We start from the raw sequence: 22,029 nt of genomic DNA on the forward strand, positions 1-22,029 counted from the left end.
ACCACCACCAGTACTGTTAGCCAACAGGGTGCTGGTGGAAATTAGGGTACTGCTGGCCGAAGAAGAAGAGCGGGGAGACTTGTCCGGAGGCAGGAGGAGAGGAGGAAAGTAAAGAGAGTGAAACTGAGGGTAGGAACATTGAATGTTGGCAGTATGACTGGTAAGGGGAGAGAGTTAGCAGATATGATGGAGAGAAGGATGGTTGATATATTGTGCGTGCAAGAGACTAAATGGAAGGGGAGTATGGCCAGGTGGATTGGATGGAGGTGGATTCAAATTGTTCTATCATGGTGTGGATGGGAGGAGAACTGGAGTAGGGGTTATTCTGAAGGAACAGTATGTCAAGAGTGTTTTGGAGGTGAAAAGAGAGCAATGATTATGAAGCTGGAAATTGGAGGTGTGATGATGAATGTTGTTAGTGTATATGCACCGCAAGTTAAGTGTGCAGTGGGTGAGAAAGAAGATTTTTGGAGTGAGTTGGATGAAGTGATGAACAGTGTACCCAAGAGACAGAAAGTGGTGATTGGAGTGGATTTCAATGGACCTGTTGGTGAAGGGAACAGTGGAGATGAGGAGGTGATGGGTAGGTATGGTGTCAAGGACAGGAATGAAGAAGGTCAGAGGATAGTGGATTTTGTAAAAAGGATGGACATGGCTGTGGTGAATACGTATTTTAAGAAGAGGGAGGAACATAGGGTTACGTACAAGAGTGGAGGAAGATGCACACTGGTAGATTACATGCTATGGAGAAGTGTTGATCTGAAGGAGATTGAAGACTGCATAGTACCATATGATGGTGGTCTGTAGGATGACGTTGGAGATCAAGAAAAGGAAGAGAGTGAGGGCAGAGCCAAGGATCAAATGGTGGAAGTTGAAAAAGGAAGACTGCAAGGTTGAGTTTAGGGAGAAGGTAAGACAGGCACTGGGTGGCAGTGAAGAGTTACCAGACAGCTGGGAAACGACAGCAGATGTAGTAAGGGTGACAGCAAGAAGGGTGCTTGGCGTGACATCTGGAAAGAGAAAGGAGGAAAAGGAAACCTGGTGGTGGAATCAGGAAATACAGGAAAGTATACAGAGGAAGAGGATGGCAAAGAAGAAGTGGGATAGTCAGAGAGATTCAGAAAGTAGACAAGAGTACAAGGAGATAAGGTGCAAGGTGAAGAGAGAGGTGGCGAAGGCTAAAGAAAAGGTGTATGATGAGTTGTATGAGAGGTTGGACACTAAGGAGGGAGAAAAGGACCAGTGTGCTAGACAGAGGGACCAAGCTGGGAAAGATGTGCAGCAGGTTAGGGTGATAAAGGATAAAGATGGAAACGTACTCAGAAGCGAGGAGAGTGTGATGAGCAAATGGAAAGAGTACTTTGAGAGAATGATGAATGAAGAGAACTAGAGAGAGAAGGGGTTGGATGATGTGGAGACAGTGAATCAGGAAGTGCAACGGATTAGCAAGGAGGATGTAAGGACAGCTATGAAGAGGATGAAAAATGGAAAGGCCATTGGTCCAGATGATATACCTATGGAAGCATGGAGGTGTTTAGGAGAGATGGCAGTGGAGTTTTTAACCAGATTGTTTAATGGAATCTTGGAAAGTGAGAGGATGCCTGAGGAGTGGAGAAGAAGTGTACTGGTGCAAATATTTAAGAATAAGGGGGACTGCAGTAACTACAGGGGAATAAAATTGATGAGCCACAGCATGAAGTTATGGAAAACAGTAGTGGAAGCAAGGTTAAGAAGTGAGGTGATGATTAGTGAGCAGCAGTATGGTTTCATGCCAAGAAAGAGCACCACAGATGCAATGTTTGCTCTGAGGATTTTGATGGAGACATGTAGAGAAGGCCAGAAGAAGTTGCATAGCATCTTTGTGGACCTGGAGAAAGCATATGACAGGGTGACTAGAGAGGAGCTGTGGTATTGTATGAGGAAGTTGGGAGTGGCAGAGAAGTATGTAAGAGTTGTACAGGATATGTACGAGGGAAGTGTGACAGTGGTGAGGTCTGCAGTAGGAGTGATGAATGCATTCAATTTGGAGGTCGGATTACATCAGGGATCGGCTCTGAGCCCTTTCTTATTTGTAGTGGTGATGGACAGGTTGACAGATGAGATTAGACAGGAGTCCCGAGGACTATGATGTTTGCTGATAACATTGTCATCTGTAACGATAGTAGTGAGCAGGTTGAGGAGACCCTGGAGAGGTGGAGATATGCTCTAGAGAGGAGAGGAATGAAGGTCAGTAGGAACAAAACAGAATACATGTGTGTGAATGAGAGGGAGGTCAGTGGAATGGTGAGGATGCAGGGAGTAGAGTTGGCGAAGGTGGATGAGTTTAAATACTTCGGACCAACAGTACAGAGTAATAGGGATTGTGGAAGAGAGGTGCAAAAGAGAGTGCAGGCAGGGTGGAATGGGTGGAGAAGAGTGTCAGGAGTAATGTGTAACAGATGGATATCAGTAAGACTGAAAGGGAAGGTCTACAAGACAGTAGTGAGACCAGCTATGTTACATGGGCTGGAGACGGTGGCACTGACCAGAAAGCAGGAGACAGAGCTGGAGGTGGCAGAGTTAAAGATGCTAAGATTTGCACTGGGTGTGACGAAGATGGACGATTAGAAATGAGTACATTAGAGGGTCAGCTCAAGTTGGACGGTTGGGAGACAAAGTCAGAGAGGCGAGATTGCATTGGTTTGGACATGTGCAGAGGAGAGATGCTGGGAATATTGGGAGAAGGATGCTAAGGATAGAGCTGCCAGGGAAGAGAAAAAGAGGAAGGCCTAAGCGAAGGTTTATGGATGTGGTGAGAGAGAACATGCAGGTGATGGGTGTAACAGAACAAGATGTAGAGGGAGAACTTATGCGTAAGTATATACAGTACATTAAACTCTGTTATGTTTCTAGAAGTACTGCAGGACTTTTCTAGGTGTTCTCTGCAAACCGTTAGACCTAAAGCACATGTTACACTGACAGTGCAAATTGGGTTCTAGTAGGTTGGTTGCAATGACAGCATAAAGCCAGTATGACCCTCCAGGACCAAGAATGGAGACTCTGGGCCAAGAGAATTACAACTCTGTAGTCTCAAGATAGAAGGCTGCAGGTCTTCAAAATCCTCAAAGGCATCAGCAGAACAATGAATGACATCTAGTAGAGACTAAGGGGGTTACAATAAAGAAAAATTGTGAAAATCTTCTTTTTAAACACAGAGTCTTGGGAATCTCGAAGAAAAGAATGAGATCATGTAGTTGAAGCCAAGACAATGATGGGTTTTAATAATAATCTGGATAAAGTATTTATGGGGAATTGGCCAATAGCTAACCAAACAGACCCAGAAGATTGAATGTTTTCTTTCATTTGTAATTTTTTTTTAAAAGTAATTACTAATAAGATTAAAGTTTGGGAACCCATCTTAATTCTTTGGATTTTTGTTTATCATTGGCTGAGCTTTCAAAGTAGCAACTTCCTTTTAATAGAAGTTAACAGTAGGATTTCAGCAGTGACATTAAGTCTATTGGATTAACAGAAAATATGCAATATACATCATAACAAAATTAGACAGGTGCATAAATGTGGGCACCCCAACAAAGATATTACATCAATACTTAGTTGAGCCTCCTTTTGCAAATATAACAGCCTCTAGACGCCTCCTATTGCCTTTGATGAGTGTCTAGATTCTGGATGGAAGTATTTTAGACCCCATTCTTCCATACAAAATCTCTCCAGTTCAGTTAAATTTGATGGCTGCCGAGCATGGACAGCCTGCGTCAAATCATCCCATAGATTTTCAATGATATTCAAGTCAGGGGATTGTAACGGCCATTCCAGAACATTGTACTTCTCCCTCTGCATGAATGCCTTTGTAGATTTCGAACTGTGTTTTGGGTCATTGTCTTGTTGGAATATCCAACCCCTGCGTAACTTCAACTTTGTGACTGATGCTTGAACATTATCCTGAAGAATTTGTTGATATCGGGTTGAATTCATTCGACCCTCGACTTTAACAAGGGCCCCAGTCCCTGAACTAGCCACATAGCTCCACAGCATGATGGAACCTCCACCAAATTTGACAGTAGGTAGCGGGTGTTTTTCTTGGAATGCGGTGTTCTTCTTCCACCATGCAAAACGCTTTTTGTTATGACCAAATAACTCAATTTTTGTCTCATCAGTCCAAAGCACTTTGTTCCAAAATGAATCTGGCTTGTCAAAATGAGCATTTGCATACAACAAGTGACTCTGTTTGTGGTGTGAGTGCAGAAAGGGCTTCTTTCTCATCACCCTGCCATACAGATGTTCTTTGTGCAAATTGCGCCGAATTGTAGAACGATGTACAGATACACCATCTGCAGCAAGATGTTCTTGCAGGTCTCTGGAGGTGATCTGTGGGTTGTCTGTCGCCATTCTCACAATCCTGTGCATATGCCGCTCCTGTATTTTTCTTGGCCCGCCAGACCTGCTGGGTTTAACAGCAACTGTGCCTGTGGCCTTCCATTTCCTGATTCCATTCCTTACAGTTGAAATTGACAGTTTAAACCTCTGAGATCGCTTTTTGTAGCCTTCCCCTAAAACATGATACTGAACTATCTTTGTTTTCAGATCTTTTGAGAGTTGCTTTTTTAGGATCCCATGCTGTCACTCTTCAGAGGAGAGTCAAAGGGCAGCACAACTTGCAATTGACCACCTTAAATACCTTTTCTCATGATTGGACACACCTGTCTATGAAGTTCAAGGCTTAATGAGCTGATCCAACTAATCTGGTGTTGCAAGTAATCACTATTGAGCAGTTACATGCATTCAAATCAGCAAAATTATAAGGGGACCCAAATTTTTGCACAGCCAGTTTTTCACATTTGATTTAATTTCATGCAACTAAATACTGCTTCACTAAAAACCTTTGTTCGGAAAACATTCCAGTACTCAGATATTCCTAGGAAATGAAAGACATACCACTTTTATCTTTTTTGTTGAGAGAAGAGTAAATTATTATGCAGGCTGAGAGGGCTTCCCAAACTTTTTCATATGACTGTATCTAGGACAGTGTGACTTAGAAGAGGATCTTCATAAACATTAAGTACTAAACACAGACCTCTCTTTAATACAGTCTAAAACACTGTCTTACATTAAATACATATTGAAAATAATATTTATTGATTAACTTATTATTTTGCTGTTGCTTAGCAGATTTATTTCCTTGTGCACTGTTATTTTTTTCCCCTGGAGCTGCCTGCATACATTAGCTGTTACTCAGTGATGAATATCTTTGTATCTGCGAACAAAGGCTTTTGTAACTGTGTGTACTCTCCGTCTAAATGTGCTTGCCTGGGCACACGGCCTTCTTTGTATGTTTGCTTGAGCTGAAACATTTGCCAAGGACTGGTCACAAGTCCTTGTTCTTTTTGAACAGGAATTGGTAGTTAAGCACAGGAAATGTGGTGCCACAGTCATGCCAGATGAAACACTAGAACTCCAAAAATCCAATGGTTGTTTGATGAGTAAGGAAGTCAGTACAGCTGCAGTCATCCTGAAGGACAGCAGAGATTAAGAAAGTCTAAGGGTTTGTTTATACTTCACGCTCAGAAAGCATACGCGCACGTATCATTGCTGCCATACATTCCCAGCGTTCATTTGATGCATCCTCAGAAATTAACATGACACATGCGCGAGTTGCAGTACCAGCGAAAAGTCGGGGGACAACGCTAAAAGTTGGAATGTAACGTCAGAGTCTCTGGTTACTAACTACATGTGGCAGAAAGCAACTTTGCGGATCCTTCGAGATTGATGTGCGCCCTTCGATGTTTGATGAATGGTTCAATGTGGTGAAGCAAAATGCCGACATACTGATGCATTCGTGGTGCTTTTATATTCAAGCATCACATATTCCCGATCGTAATGACACAATACATTTTAAAAGTCTCACATACCATCTTTTGTGCCGTCTACCTGACAGCAGCGGCAAACAGCAATAGATCACCACACAGAGCACATTAAATGTATGATATTCCAACTCTCTCGAGCATGCATCACGTCGCATGTAGTATAAACCCGGCCTAAAAGCCGTCAAGGTGCACAAACACAATCATGATTGCATACAAGGTGAGACACAATAATAACCAGACTGGGCTTGGGGCTTTCCTGGAAAGCCGCCTGGAGATCGGCCAAATGTGAATCACAGAACTATATCCCCTGCTACACACCCTCTCAAATATATCCTGTGAACAGCCCAGTCAGTATTTGCACAACAATCGCTACACGATTTGCAGCGATAATGTTGGGCGAAGAAAATCGGACAGCGAATCAACATCAATTTTCTCACGAAATTGAACAAAACGGCCACAGAATCTTATGAAATGATAAAAAACAGCGTACAGTGATAACAGTTTGTCTCGCACACAAGTGTTTGAGTGACACAAACGTTTCAAGAAAGGACAAGAAAATGTGGAAGACGTTCAACGCCCAGGTCGCCCATGCTCGTCTCAGACGGATGAAATCATCAAAACGGTGAATCAGATTGTTCGAAACGATCCGACTGCTTCTTCCATAAAGCAGTTTTTGACTGACAAAAACATTCCTGTCCTCGATCATCCTCTCTATTTGCCCGATTTAGCTCCCCGTTGTTTTTACTTGTTCCTGAAAATCAAAAGTGACCTGAAGGGAACACATTTTTCTGCAATGGATGAAGTGAAGACAGAAACAGCAAAGCCTGTTGAAGTGCCTCAATTAAGAAGTCTTCCAGCACTGTTTCAATCAATGGAAGATACATATGGAGCGGTGTAGAGATCAGGAGGGGAGTATATAGAAGGTGACAATGTTTAGAATGCTGTAATTCAGCAATAAATATATATATTTTTTACCAATCCGGTTATTTTTGTGTCTCACCTCATTTAGTGTTTTTAGTGGTCACAATCAACACATTTTTTTTTTGAAAAGGCACATAAACAAATTGGATTTGATGACATCTCACAATAACATTTTTTTTACCAGCTTCAGTTTAATGCAGTGCTTCTCAATTATTTTCTGTCATGCCCCCCCTAGGAAGAAGAAAACATCTCGCCCGCGACTATAAATAGTATCATTTGTCTATAAAATTGTTATAAGTACACCTCTGCATAACACTGTATCCTTATTAACGTATAAGAGAATAAAAAAAGAAAGAAATATGGACCAATTTACAACAAAGAATAGCATTATTAAATGTAACAGAAAAGATTTAAAGTGCACTAACTCTCCACCCAAAATGGCTAGATTTTTCTATATGTTGTTTATTCCAAATGGATGAACAAGAAGAAAATGTGAATCTCATGTTTTTATGGAGAACAGTGTGAAAGCCACGGGGCCGTACAGAGACAAACCCAGAGACACAAGTGTAGAAACACCACCCGGTTTATTTCTTCCTGAGGCAGCTCCCCGGTTCACAGCACAGGTCACAATTATTCAGCACAACACTGCTCAGTCCCTTCTCTTTCTCTTCTCTCTTTCTCCTTTCCCAGTAAGTGCTGTCCTCCACCTCCTGACTGTGGCTCCCCGAATGGAGTGAGGCAGCCTCTTTTGTAGTGTGCCCGGAAGTGCTCCAGGTGCTCTCCCATCCTCTTCCGGCAGCACTTCCAGAGGTGCTCCAGGCTGGTGGTGGCCACAAACCCGTGGCTCCGATGTAAGCCAGGGGGGTTGCCCTCTCGTGTACCGGAGGAGGTATTTCCGTGAATATGTCCCCCGTCCTTTCATCACAGGGGGGCTCACCATAATAGAAATAACAAAGTTTCTGTTACAATGGGCATCTATGGAGACAAACCCTGGACAACAGCAAACGGTGTTAAAAACATCCATGAAAAAAACTCTCATGTTATTAGTGTCACGTAATCGACAAGTCATGAGGTCCAGTCGTGTGCTCACACTTTGAAAAGCGCATGTTAAAACATTTTTAGACATGTCTGTCTGTTTTGATCGTGTTGTGCATTTACAAACCCTTGTTGACTGGATTTGTCTTACAGGCCTCTTTCTTTGTATGTCTTTTTTTTTCATTGGACTTTTTGGCCCTTACATCCATCTCTCTTTGTGCTTTTGGTTGCCTTTCTTTGCCATCCATTCCAGCCGTGTTGTGGATGGCGCCACACAGTTTTCTGTTACGCCAGCCACTGGCCATTGTTCATCGGACATTCCCTCCCTCTTGTGGACGCTGGATGACTTCACGCCTGGGCAGCAACGCAGATGCTGGACAGATGCATGGACACTTTATCTCTTTAAACACATGGAGATAACTAGCTGTGCTAGCCATCTAAGACAGGATGAAATCCGAATAATCAACACAGACCTCGGCGTTAACGTTTGTAGTGCACCATACAATGTACTGTAGGTGTCTCTGATGTACGCCAAATTATGAGGTAACGTAGTTGAAACAGAGACCATGGCAGCTTTTAATAATGATCTAAGTGAAGTATGAAGGGAGATTATCTATCAGCTAACCAAAAAGACTTGAGAGATTTTCTGATACGGGATTCGTAAAAACAGTGATAATGTTTGTGATGTGCCATCTGCTGGAATGACAAATGCAATACATTTCATTACTAAAAGTGTTTGTGATGTGCCAGCTTTTGAAATGACAGGGACATAGCAACCGCACGGACACACAGACACTTCTGCCCTTCTGAAGCGGATACTTCCGGAACATTGGAGCAGCACCCAAACCGGAAACGTGTTCAAATGGGGGCGAGGTTTTGTATGAAAAATGGGGGTTTTTGAGCAATAAATGAATTGTGGGGGCAGATCTTCAATTAAAAAGCAAGATCCCATTTCACCGTGTTTCTTGTTTGTGTGTCACTATCATTTTACAGATGTATTTATTTAAAAAAATTTGTAGCAAAAAATGCAGGCATTGTGCACATTGTGAGCATATGACTTGAATGTCCTGACATGTGGATTAAGAGACACGAGTGACGCGCGACGTCTTGGATGTTTTCTAATATCATTTGCTGTTCCTTATCATTATTCTACATTGACACCTATTATATCAGATGTCTGTGCTTCTTAAAAGCGTGAGATTAATTTTTTTTTCCGTAATCACTTCAAACAACATCAGGTAAGTAGCTTATAAAAAAATATGTCATTTTTGAGTGGGGTATGTCTTGAACAAGATTGTCAGTATGGCTCCTGCTAGCTTACCTACTATCTTTCCTCACGTTTTTCCTGGAAGTTTTAAATTGTTAAAGTACACTTGATTTTTAGAAAGAAAATAGTACAATTTACGGATAAACATAATAACTTTCCTATTTAAACACAAATGGTAGTGAGAGTAGGGAGCAGGTTGAGGAGACCCTGGAGAGGTGGAGATATGCTGTAGAGAGGAGAGGAATGAAGGTCAGTAGGACCACCAAGACAGAATACTTTTGTGTGAATGAGAGGGAGGTCAGTAGAATGGTGAGGGTGCAGGGAGTAGAGTTGGTGAAGATGGATGAGTTTAAATACTTGGGATCAACAGTACAGAGTAATAGAGAGTGTGGAAGAGAGGTGAAAAAGAGAGTGCAGGCTGGGTGGACTGGGTGGAGAAGAGTGTCAGGAGTGATTTGTGACAGACGGGTATCAGCAAGAGTGAAAGGGAAGGTCTACAGGACGGTAGTGAAACCAGCTATGTTATATGGGCTGGAGACGGTGGCACTGACCAGAAAGCAGGAGACAGAGCTGAAGGTGGCAGAGCTAAAGATGCTAAGATATGCACTGGGTGTGACGAGGATGGAGAGGATTAGAAATGAGGACATTAGAGGGTCAGCTCAGGTTGGACAGTTGGGACACAAAGTCAGAGAGGCAAGATTGTGTTGATTTGGACACGTGCAGGGGAGAGATGATGAGTATATTGGGAGAAGGATGCCAAGGATAGAGCTGCCAGGTAAGAGAAGAAGAGGGAGGCCTAAGAGAAGGTTTATGGATGTAGTGACAGAGGACATGCAGGTGATGGGTGTAACAGAATAAGATGTAGAGGACAGAAAGATATGGAAGAAGATGATCCGCTGTGGTAACCCCTAATGGGAGCAGCCAAAAGAAGAAGAAGGAGGAGGTAGATGAGAAAGAGGAGCGATATGATACTGGGTTGCATGCTGTTGTTTTCAGACAGGGGGGTTTGCTTTTACTGGCTTTTTCTGTGGCTCAGAGTGAGACCTTTCTTTGTTTCTGAGACTTTTTGTAGTTTTTATGTAACTAGTGTAGGGAAACTAAGTGTTAGTCCATCGTAAATTACATTTCTGGTAATGTGGTATGGATTTAAGACACCTACAAATTCAAAAACATGTCCTCATTATTGCTGGTCAGTTACAAGTCTTTGGTATGCGTGCTGCGCTTATTGCTAAATAGAATACAGCGACCAAAGAAAAAACAACTAAAATTAGACTACAGAGGCTTCAGAAAATGAACAGACACATAGGTGTGGGACAGCTATTTACACCGGAGTGGCACACAGTATGCCAATGGCTGGCTGTTTATTAACCACAAAATGTTCTAAGTGACCTTGGCAATGAGAAGCTGTGTGGCACTGCAGACTTTGCTTCTGCAAACGTCTGATGTGGTAAGTACACCCAAAGAGTGTTTTTCATAGGCTCATTATTGTCACATGTGCATAGTGCAGGTACCTTGAAACTTCAGTCGTCCTTCTGGGACATAAACTGTGTCCACTGTGTGGTGGGGTTTGTGTGATTGTACAGTTTGACACGGCACATTTGTCTGGCAGGTTATTTTCTGTTTTCTCCTTGGACATGGCCCTGGCACCCAACTACAAGCCATGCACTGCTTTACCCTCATTTCAGATGGTGTGACGACCACAAAGCCTGGGCTTAAGGGCAGGGCAGGAGTAACAAAGCAAACAGTTGACACATTGTGGCTGCACACTGGATTTTTAAACAAAGTTGGTGCGACAGGCCATTTCCAAGTGTTGGCTAGAGCTGACCAGCTTGTAGCTCATGGTGGCACTTTAACAGGCCACTCAGACAGCGGGATCCTCATCTTCACGTTTGAGGTCTTCCACAAGCTTGATTAACAGCATACTGACCAGATTCTGATTTAGGAAGTGGTACTTTGTCTTCAGATGTTAGCTGTGCCAGGTAATGGCTGTAGAAGAAGCTTAGTTTTGTCCAGTGAGCATTTCTAGTAGTTTTTTTTTCCATGCCCGAATACATAACTGGAAGATTAGGGGTGTGGAGGATGCCCTTCTGATACAGCAATTCCAGCAGGTGACGCTTATGTGTGTCATTTTAAAATCGGTATTGTGCCAATAACAGCATGCTCCGTCACAAGACAAAATTAACATGCAATATAAAATACAAAAATGGAACATTACAATGAAAAAATGAAATATGACAGACAGGCACTAGGAGAACCGTGGAAGATTGGCAGATTTTAAATAACTTTTAGAAAAGGGGCAATATAAATTAAGGATGGCCACAGTATAAAGTTTTAAAATGGAGTGCACAGCAGTAGCCATTGAATAAAGTAATGGAAGACACTGAAGATTGAGTATAGTTATGATATAAAATATACGATAACAGTATAATTTAACAGTTATGGAGGCTCCACCCCCTGCTTGCTTTGCTCGCCTACCCCCGGGTTTGGTTAACCGCTTATACAATTTAAAGAGATTGTTATTTTCTTGGGAATTGTTACATATGCATTATTTTCCCTTTTACTTTAAAACTTTTGTAAAATCAATATTTGGAATTAACTTTTCTTCAAGATTGCATTGAATTTTGATTCTGTGTTTGGAGTTACATCGTGACAACGCAACGTATAACTGCCCGTGAGTGAATATTGTTTCTTTCTCTCTAATAAATATAATGACTTTCTCTAATTTTTTTCCATGCTCTTTTTTCTTCACTTTGTCGTTGACGTGTCATCTAGAACCTATAAAATGATTATCCTGATAAAATTTATAAGAGCTGAGAGCGCAGGAAGTGTGTCTGAGAAAAGCATTCACACGACTGAGGTTAGATGACCGTGGTCTTGTTTTAAAATAGTTGTAAGTAGGGCGTGACTTGAAAAAATCTCATGTTAAAAGTCTCCATCTCATGGGACTTCATACCACAACAGTGTTTTTGGAATCTTTTAATTCTTGCTGGCAACATGAATTAGACGATCTACAAGTCTCCGACTTAAAGTTTAAATCCGAACAATATATTCGATCTCTTTTCGCTGTTCCGTTATTTCGCAGAGTAATAAGTTCCATTTGTTTGCACTCATGCGATGTTTCCTATCCTTTTTTTGAGACTTTGGAATTTTCATACTTCCATTATCTCTAACCTGCTGTGCATGTGTAACGCGTCAACATTTTTTAATTCTTTACAACGTTCTACTTTGCCATCTAATCTTTTGTCCTTTATTTCTGGCCCCAGGTGTGGTTAAACCTCTTTCTTGCGTGACGTATAATGCTGTTCGCGTTGTGAACTTTGAATGCACGCTAAGGAGATGCGGTTGAATCAGCTGCTGCTGGCAAGCTACGTGTTCTGCTTGTCACACTGTGTGTCGATCATTTAAAAGCTTTTTGTCTCACTGCCTTGTCTCGCGTGACAAAGAAGATCGCATCTCGTCTCCCTCCCAAGATTTTTTTTATAATAGAGAGACAAGGTAAATGTTTGGGTAGAGATATACAAGACCAGCAGTCCAATTCAATATTGTGCAGTGAGGGAGAGACCACAGTGTCACATTGAACTATAGGGACAGTGAAAACGTGCAATTAAAGGGACAGCAGGTAGGACACCTGAGAGGGAGCAGGCAGTCGGCTTCTGAACGTTGAAACAGACGGAGCCTCAGGATTAAACTCTGCAAGACAGTGCCAGAGATTTGAAGTCACGAATCCGAATGAGTGTTTACCGGTAGACAGGTTTTACACGAAGACATCAGTGGTCTCACAGGGTTATGTGATATCTGCAGTGTTCGGGGCTGTTGAAACAGGCAGCTTGTAGTGGAAACATCGGGATGATGAGATAATGATTGACTGAAAGCCAGTGTCATAGAGCCAAATGAAAGGTAATGTGGTATAAGCAAAGAGAGAAGTGCCCAACTCTCATTACAAGTGACCCAAAATCGTGTTTTCCATAATACTGAATAGCTGGGCAATTCTTAAGGCAGGCTATATCCATCCATCCATCCTTCATCCAACCCGCTATATCCTAACTACAGGTTCACGGGGGTTTGCTGGAGCCAATCCCAGCCAACACAGGGCACAAGGCAGGAAACAAACCCTGGGCACAGGCTATATCTTTACACATATTATAACAGATACTTGTATACTCATTTTCTTTTTCTCATTCCTTAGCGATCAAAAGACAGGTCTGCTTTCTCTGATCTGTGAGCTGATGGAGATGAACATCTATGAATTAATCCGAGGTTAGTATCGCCAGTGCTGTGCTAAATATTTCTTTGTGGGGGACTGGAGGGGGTCTGAATGCTTTCCATGCCCACTGTAACTACTGCACTATTGGGTTATTGCACATAATTTAAATACTAGAAAGAATAAATAGTTATTGCACGTAATTTAAATATTTCACAATGATGGTGATCATGTGCAGTGAGTAGTGGACAGTATACAGATATTATTATCAGTACCATTTAGATATTGGATGTTAATTAATGTTGACTTATGTTTATTTTTTATTGTGTCTTCTATTTTTCTATTCATTTTGTAAAGCACTTTGAGCTACATTTTTTTGTATGAATATGTGCTATATAAATAAATGTTGATTGATTGATTGATTGATTGATTGTCTTTGGTGATTGGTGCTGTGCTTTACCTTTTATATATTTACTAATTGTGTAAGCTCGTGCTGTAAAAATCTCAGGGTCCTATTGACTATTGAAATCGTCAGAAAAAAAAAAAAGAAATGTAGAGATGTCAGGTAATTGAAAGGAACTACTTAGGGCATCTCTCTCCTAGATGGTTTAGTTTTGTCTTTCTTCAGAGGTTTAATTTTGCTGACGTGCTCGACTCACTTGTGTTTTAGCAGTGGGAGGAAAAGTTAAAGGGATATCGTTTTGCCAATGTGCTCGTCTCACTTACATAAGAGTTTCTCTGTTTTATCGGCGGTTTTACTTTGGCAACAGAATTGCTTTCTTCTTCCGACTCATTAACTTGGGACCTCTTTGCCGGCTCTCTGAGCTTCATGCTGTAGTAGCCTTGCACTTCCGGGCCAGACAGACAGACAGACATACACACTTCCACGCATAGACATTTATATATAAGATATTTCATTATTGCATGAGACCACAGTGAAATAACTAAATGTATAATAGTAAAATGTGAAAACTTTCAGGAAGGTAAATACTTTTAGTAGGCTGTCAAGTAAGGAGACATCTTCAGGGCTCACAGAATTTAAACAATACTACCCTGCACACAGGGGGGTACTGTCACTAATCACCTCTACCTATTCTACCTACAGTTAAAGGTTGTAATACGCTTCTTGTACTGTTTTCTTAAATATCAAAAGGTAGACTTCAGTGTCATTGCAGAGGTACAATGGAGCAAGTAGTCGTGACTGTCCTAACGCACTGTCCACCTTGAGGGCTCCCATGGCATTGCCTCATGCCCTCCTACTGTGCAAACTCTATTCTTTGGGTAGCAACCTGGACTTCAAGTTGCCTTATTTGCTCTTCCGTGTTGCAGATTACCTCACCAAGGTCTGGTTGAGCCTGCTGCTGCTCTATCCTGCCGACTACGCCAATTTAAAAGTAGGAAATGTTGGCGAAATGAATGCTTGGGATACCAGCTAGTAGCCTTGTTTAATTCTGGCATTCAAAAAACATCAAAATAAATGGCACTTATGGGTGCAAACTGGTAACAAGCGAAAATAAAAAGTTCCAGCATATGGTTCTGGAATGAATCCACGACTTCCATTGGCTTCTGGGTTTTTATATCAGCAACCAAAAAGGTACAGAGCTTCTTGGTGGAAGCAGAACTGGCTCAAACATCCTCTGGCTGTCAAGCCTCAGAATTGTGGGTGGGAAAGGGGGAGATGATTAGTGACAGAATCCCCCTCTGCTCTGTGAGCCCCGAAGATGTCCCCTAGGTGCACATACTTGACAAGACACTGTATCAGTTGGCCCCTCCATAATGTGTGGAAACACAAAAGGCTCAGTAGGACCTGCACAATATGGAGTTGTCAACCATTTGTTGGTGATAAACGCAGGGGCAGGAACAGAAGACAAAATTAAAAATGGATTACAATCTTTTGTTTGTTGGCACGAGTAAATGTTTTGTGCCCACCCCAGTCCTTTAACTAGTTTGCAGGTATAGAACTGCTGGCCTAGATGCCCACCATTTCCAGCAGCAACCTAATTTTAGTCGATGTCACCCTTCCAAATTCCAGTATTGTCTGCTGCACCATACACGCGTCGGTACAAAGTCTGGCCTTGTCAGAGCTCAATTGGGGTCTGTCTTTACCTGAGCTACAGAGTCTTCTGTATTTGAGTTGCATAGAAAACATCATTAATGTATATATTTGTTTTGATTTGCAGGCAGGAAACATCCTCTACCAGAAAATAAAGTGAAAAATTACATGTACCAGCTTTGCAAATCCTTGGATCACATGCACAGGTAAGAATTACAAGAAGTAACGCAACCGTAAAGGTGAGGCAACCGTTGTTTGAGCAGAACGTCCCAGCCGGGCACTGTCTGTGTGCAGCTTGTACATATTTGTCCATGTGAGTGTTCCTCACACATCCCAATGTCATGCTAGTGAGGCTAACCATGAAATGAGCCATTGTGAAGGTGGGCATGTGCATGAGTGAGCGCAGTTCTGACCTTGCACCCAAAGCTGCAGACACGGGTTCTGAAGTGGAGCAACTTGTCTGTGAATGAACAGATGGACCTTCAGCAGAGCTCAAGTGAAGGCTTGATATTTAAGAACACTCATGCGTGCCTAATGGCAGCCATACAGCAAGTTTACTTAACTAGACCAGATTGCCAAGGGAAATATTTACCGGTTTGCTGTTTCTAAACCGCTGCAAGATCTGTGGCAGTAGAGCTAAGTGTCAGTTTAGCATGGCCAACGTCATGGAAAGCTAATAAACGACTTGCTCCTTACTATTGGTGATCCACAGACAGTACCTGACATGGAGGCTAAATTGACAAAGCTTAAGTGTTTCTGTCCTTTATTTGTGTTGCAGGAATGGGATCTTTCACCGAGATGTGAAACCAGAAAACATCTTAATTAAGGTAAAAAAAGAAAAATGGATTTGAATATCATTTCAAAGAGTCAAGAATAAAAGCCAGTGCAGCTGGAAACCACGAGGATAAATCAAAAAGTAAAAGCAATGTGAAAATTATGTACGAACCGCATCGGATACAAGCTGACGTAAATACAACACACTCCTGATGGGTTATGGTAGTTCAAACATTCACAGTGTAGTGCTCTGTCGTTAGTCTAGTTCAGGGGTCCTCAATCACAGTCCTGGAGGGCCGCAGTGGCTGCAGGTTTTTGTTTTAACCCGGTTGCTTAATTAGAAAGCAATTCTTGCCAATACTTTAATTTCATGGCTTGTTAGTGCTTTAACTCTGCCATATCAGGTCATTCTCGTATCCTAGATTTTTCTTTCCTTTCTAAGGATATCATCCAAATGATCTGAAGGCTAAAATGGAGGAGTACTTCTCAGTCCTTCACTTTTTTTTCTTCACTTTCCTTCCAAGTATTTAATTAAACCCAATAGTGCATGATAAATACACACAGAGGTGTAAATGGTAACAAGCTAAAATGAGAAATGATAGTTTCTTTTGACATTTGCATCTCATTGCTAATTAGGAGCAATTTAAAAACCAAGAATATGGCTGTTTAAGACTAAAAAAGGCAACAAGGGTTCAAAATCTTAACGAGCGAGACAACTAAAGTGAAGCAAAAGTCTTACTTGAGCAATAAGTGTGTCTTATTAAGCAATTGGGTTGGAGCAAAAACCTGCAACCACTGTAGCCCTCCAGGACCGTGATTGAGGGCCCCTGGTCTAGTTGAAGCCAAAGTCAAATGAACATGGACGCTCCACTGAGGGGATGGCACCATTGTTGAACAACGTGCCATAGTGAGAGTTCTATGCACAGAGGAAGTGAAACCTGCTGAAACCCACTAAAGGATGTTGGCGCAGCACGAACGTGAAAGCACGTGACTCAGTGGAACTCTTATGATTGGGTAGAAGTGTTTAAGGTGGGGAGAACAAATGTGACTGACAAAACTCAATCTGGTCAACCGTCAGTGTCGCTCACAAGTCCACATCAACATCATCAGAGAAGACCGACGGATTGCATTGTCCACTGCTGCTACACAATTGTATATCAGCTATAGGGAAACTACACCTGTTTAGTCTGAAGCAGAGGAGACTGCATGGGGACCTACTGCAGGAATTTAAAATCCTCAAAGTAGATCCAGCAACATTCTTTCAGCATAAGGGTGAATCATATACGTGAGGACATCGTTGGAAATTAAGGGGAAGGAAATGCTTTTAAAACCGAAGACAGGAAGCACTTCTTTACTCAGAGACTCACGGGACTCTGGCACAAACTACCAATAGATAGAATTGAAGAAGAAACTTTGACAACATTAAGGAAGAGTCTGGATCCCAGCTTAGCTATTCACTGAACAGACAGGTTTGATGAACTGAATGGCCTCCTCTCATTTGTCAGATTTGACGAACTTGGGGTACCATAGTGTTTGTGCAAAATGGGTACCCAGGCAGCTTACTGATCTGCACAAGCCAATATCCTTTGATGAATGTCTACAGGTTTCACTCCCTCTGCCCAAAGAAATCTCCCTATTTGACAGTGGTGCAATCCCGCAGTGGAGCCCCCATGTTCGTTTGACCTTGGCTTTAACTAGACTAATGGCAGAGTGCTGTACATGTTCAAACTACTCATTAGCCATCTTGAAAATGCTGCATTGCGTCAACTTCTATCCGTTGCGTTTACTGCCTAATTTTTACATTGCCTTTATTTTTTAATTTACCCTTGTTTAAAAAAAAAAAATATACTTTTTGGGTGGAGTATTCCTTTGAAGATAATTACGCAAAATAAAAAAAACCCCAAGGCAATTTGAAATTGACGGCGTTGCAGCTGCCAATTCTTGAACCTGTTTGGTGTTGTAACTTTATAATGAACTTGGCAATCTCTTTACAAAGCAGCAAGCAATGTCTGGAAGAGCAGCATTTTATTAGTGGGGGGGTAATCGGACACCCAAGTTACTTTTTTATTTTTACTGCCCTCACCTTTTTAAAGGATGTGTAGATTGCCGAAAGCAAACGCTGAAACTTCAGAGTTGGACCTCCGTGCCATTAGTGTGTAAGGATTTTGAGTGATGGACACCTGTCCTCTGTGGCGTGGATCGTTGCTAGCTGCCACATTGAAGACAAATAAATATATGCACAATATGTTCACAGAATGTTGTGAGGGTGGAGTCCATTAGAAAGTTTAAAGCAAGAGTGGCATAAAACTTTTGAGGCCTAATTCATGTTACTTTCGAATTTCTTCAAATGTTCATTTCGGTAGCCCTCGTCACTTTTTCAGAAAACGTATTTATTGTTTCTCTGCTAGCAAGACACATTGAAGCTGGCGGACTTTGGCTCATGTAGAAGCGTCTACTCGAAGCAGCCTTACACTGAATACATCTCGACCCGCTGGTACCGGGCTCCTGAGTGCCTTCTCACCGATGGGTATTACACATACAAAATGGACATTTGGAGCGCAGGATGTGTATTCTTTGAAATAATCAGGTATTGATATCTTGCTTAGCTATCTATACATACAACCCAGTGGGAGTTTGTTCTAAAGAGTGGCAATTTTGTTACGTCCGTCTGCCTAGTAAGTGACACCCCAGTTTCCTACAGAGCCTGACATGAACTGGGCAAGGTGTTGACGGTTCAGCTGAAGATGCTGGAAGATGTTGACTCTGATAAATACCAAAATTGTAAATTAGCTGGTGTGACAAATGTCTACTAGATGCATTAATGATTGGATTGAGTTCAGATGACTGGGGAGGCTGAATGTGGAATATGGACCATAGAACTTAAGAGTATGCCAGTCTCTTTTGAGATGGTATTGTATATAAAAGGCACAAGACAAACTGAAGATGCAGTGCTTTCAAATTTTAAGTAGTCCATTTATATGTCAATGTAAAGTCTAAAGTTAAACCTCAATCAGACCCATCCTCTTAGGACCCTTCCAAAGTCACACATGCCATGACCAAAAAAGCAAGCGATTCCAATAACCTTTGCTAATGTACTTCTCTTACAGTCTCCATCCCCTTTTTCCTGGCGCTAATGAACTGGATCAGATCTCCAAAATCCACGACGTACTTGGCACACCAACGCCTGACATTCTCAAGAAGTTTAAACAGTAAGTTGAAGAGGCATTTTAGAAGGCGACGAACAGGAAGTAACGTGTATTAAATGTTTAACTACACTGCAGTATTTGATGAATGAGTTTCCTGGCATGCATGTGATGCACCTTAACATCTCTAAAAAACAAAAAGTCAGGAAGTGCAAAGCTTGCAAACAATGAAAGATTCAGCAGATGGCACTGTTCTTTAACTAAAGGATAAACGTAAAGCGCTTATAAGCTCTTGTCTTGTCCATCTCATCCAGCCAGAGTTCAGTTTGTCATTACAAGCCTAAGCTGGATGTCCATTCGGGTGCCTTCTTGTATGTAGGAGGTCCCTGCAGAGGTGCCAGCTCAATTCTAATGTTATCAGATAAAGAGCTGGCCAAGGGGTCAAGCTGAATGGGGGGTCAAGCTGAATTTTTACATCCATGTTAAATCTGCTGTCGTTACAGGCCACTAAATACCTAGCAGTATGAGCAATGCCCACTTTGTCCCATGCCAACATGGATGTCTGTTTTTTTTAATGTGTATTGGCCTTCTGTCCAGACTGAAATGGCGTTTTTAACATCTAAAAGTGTATTATTTTGAAAATGCTCTCCAAAGTGTGTACATTTGAAAATGCTGGGTCTCGTGTATCAGTGTGAATATGTGTTTTTTTATTATGATTTGCCATGTGATCAAGTCCTGACTTCAGTCATCGTTAATAGATGGGATTATCCTTTCCTAATTTCTCTGCATCAATCGACAGATGCTGTGTATAGAAACACTTGAATATTTTGCAGTATTTAACTTTCCGGGATGCCACTTCAGTATCTTCCAAGGTTTTGCCAACCTTATACTCCTTTGTAACCTTTGAGAGTGGCTGTGCTTCATCCTCTGCCCTCACAAAGAAGTCCGACTTGTTTTCTTTTATCGTTCCTGCGCTATTTCAGTTTTCTCCGTAGCCGAACGACACTCTTGGCTGATGAGCCACACGTATCCAATAAGAAAGATTTATGTGTTTTTTGATATCTCAGTGTGGATCATAAACTTTTAGGAAGGGATCTGAAAATGGGAGGTGGAGTTAAAACTTTTAAAATGAAATTGGTGTTTTTACATATATTCATGTTATTGTGAACTCAGCCTAAGTTGGTCCACTTAAAGGATAAACATGTCCGAGTGGGTCCAGCGTTGGACTGACGCGTCTCCAAGGCTGTTTCATGCCATCCATTCAATGCTGCTAGAATAACCTCTGGCACCCTAAGAATTAAAGAAGTTTGAGAATTTCATAATAAAATAGTTCTATACTGTCTCTGTATGAACAGACGATTCACAAAGTATTTAGACTCCTTCACTTTTTTTTGTTGCAATAAATAACCCGTAACGTAAAAAGTGAAAACTTTTTTCAGAGCAGGTTGCAAATTTATTGCAAATCAAAAACTGAAATCCCTCATTCATAGAAGTTTTAAGGCCTTTAATTCAGTAGTTTGTAGAAGCCCCTATGGCAGCAATTCTAGCTTCAGCACTTCTTGTGTAAGTCTCTACATGCTCTGCACATCTGGATTTGGGCCGTTTATCACATTTTTTCTTGCAGATCCTCTTTAGATTGGACCAGAATCATCTGAAAACTGCCATCTTCAGGACTCTCCACAGATGTTTTGTGGAGTTTAAGTGTGGGTGTTGGTTGTGTGAATTAAGGACAGACAGAGACTTCATCTGAAGCCCCTCCAGGAGTGTCTAGGCCAGGGGTGTTGAACTCCAGGCCTGGAGGGCCGCAGGTTTTCATTCTAACCCTTTTCCTAATCAGTGACCAGTTTTCGCTGCTAATTAACTTCTTTTTCCCTTAATTTTAATAGCTCTGTTTTTAAGGATTCAGTTCTCTCAATTGATTCTTTTCTTCATTAAATGGCAGAGACATGAAACAAGCCAACAGATGACCAGCTAAATTGGGGCTGCAAACTCCAACCAATTTCACTCCAATCACTTTCTTAATGAGAAGCCCAGCCTTGCTGTTAATTACACTCATTATTTAATTCCATGGCTTGCTGCTGCTCTCATTCTGCCATAGCATCGTCAACATGTTTTGGTGATTTGAGAGATTAGCCTTACTGAGACCTTCACCTTTCTTTATTTTCAGATATTCTGTGATGGGCACGAGTGAGCTGGTCATGTGGCGGCTAGTTTTGTTTCTTATTATTATTTGGCTGCTAATTAAGGAAAAAAGAAACAACAGAGGAGTCAAGTTAATTAAAATTAAGGCAAAAGAAGTTAATTAGCAGCAAAAACTGGTCACTGATGAAGAAGATGGTTAGAATGAAATCCTGCAGACACTGCGGCCCTCTAGGACCGGAGTTCGACACCAGTGGTCTAGGCTGTCTGCTTCTGGCCATTGGCTTGCTGAAAGGTGAACTGTCACCCCCAGACTGAGGTCACTCTGGAGCAGGTTTTCTTCAAGGTCCTCTCTGTATTTGGCTGCCTTTCTTTCTTCCATTCTGACTTGTCTTCCTACTGCGAAGCACCCCCTACATCATGAGGCGGCCACCACAACACTTCAACCCAACGAAGGTATTAGGCAGGTGATGAGCAGTGCCTGGTCCTCGGCAGGCATAGTGCTTGCACTTCTTCCCAAAGAGTTTAACTTTTGTCTCATTGGACCGCAGAGTCTTTTTTTCCTCGTACTCTCAGAGTTCATTAAATACTGTTAGGCAAACTCCAAGCAGGAGAGAGACACTTTACTATAAAAG

At 41.8% G+C, this 22,029-nt stretch overlaps 1 protein-coding gene across 1 annotated transcript in view; it reads left to right on the forward strand.

The window, feature by feature from the left end:
• Positions 1–22,029, forward strand: part of LOC120518824 (MAPK/MAK/MRK overlapping kinase-like) — a 57,197-nt gene that overhangs the window by 18,713 nt on the left and 16,455 nt on the right. The window contains exons 4-8 of the mRNA XM_039741815.1: positions 13,271–13,341; positions 15,466–15,544; positions 16,117–16,165; positions 18,521–18,699; positions 19,220–19,321. Of these exons, the coding sequence (XP_039597749.1) occupies positions 13,271–13,341; positions 15,466–15,544; positions 16,117–16,165; positions 18,521–18,699; positions 19,220–19,321 (480 nt within the window). The remainder of the gene's footprint in view (positions 1–13,270; positions 13,342–15,465; positions 15,545–16,116; positions 16,166–18,520; positions 18,700–19,219; positions 19,322–22,029) is intronic.

Source organism: Polypterus senegalus, chromosome 18 (assembly GCF_016835505.1).
Source record: "Polypterus senegalus isolate Bchr_013 chromosome 18, ASM1683550v1, whole genome shotgun sequence".
NCBI classification, from domain to species: domain Eukaryota; kingdom Metazoa; phylum Chordata; class Cladistia; order Polypteriformes; family Polypteridae; genus Polypterus; species Polypterus senegalus.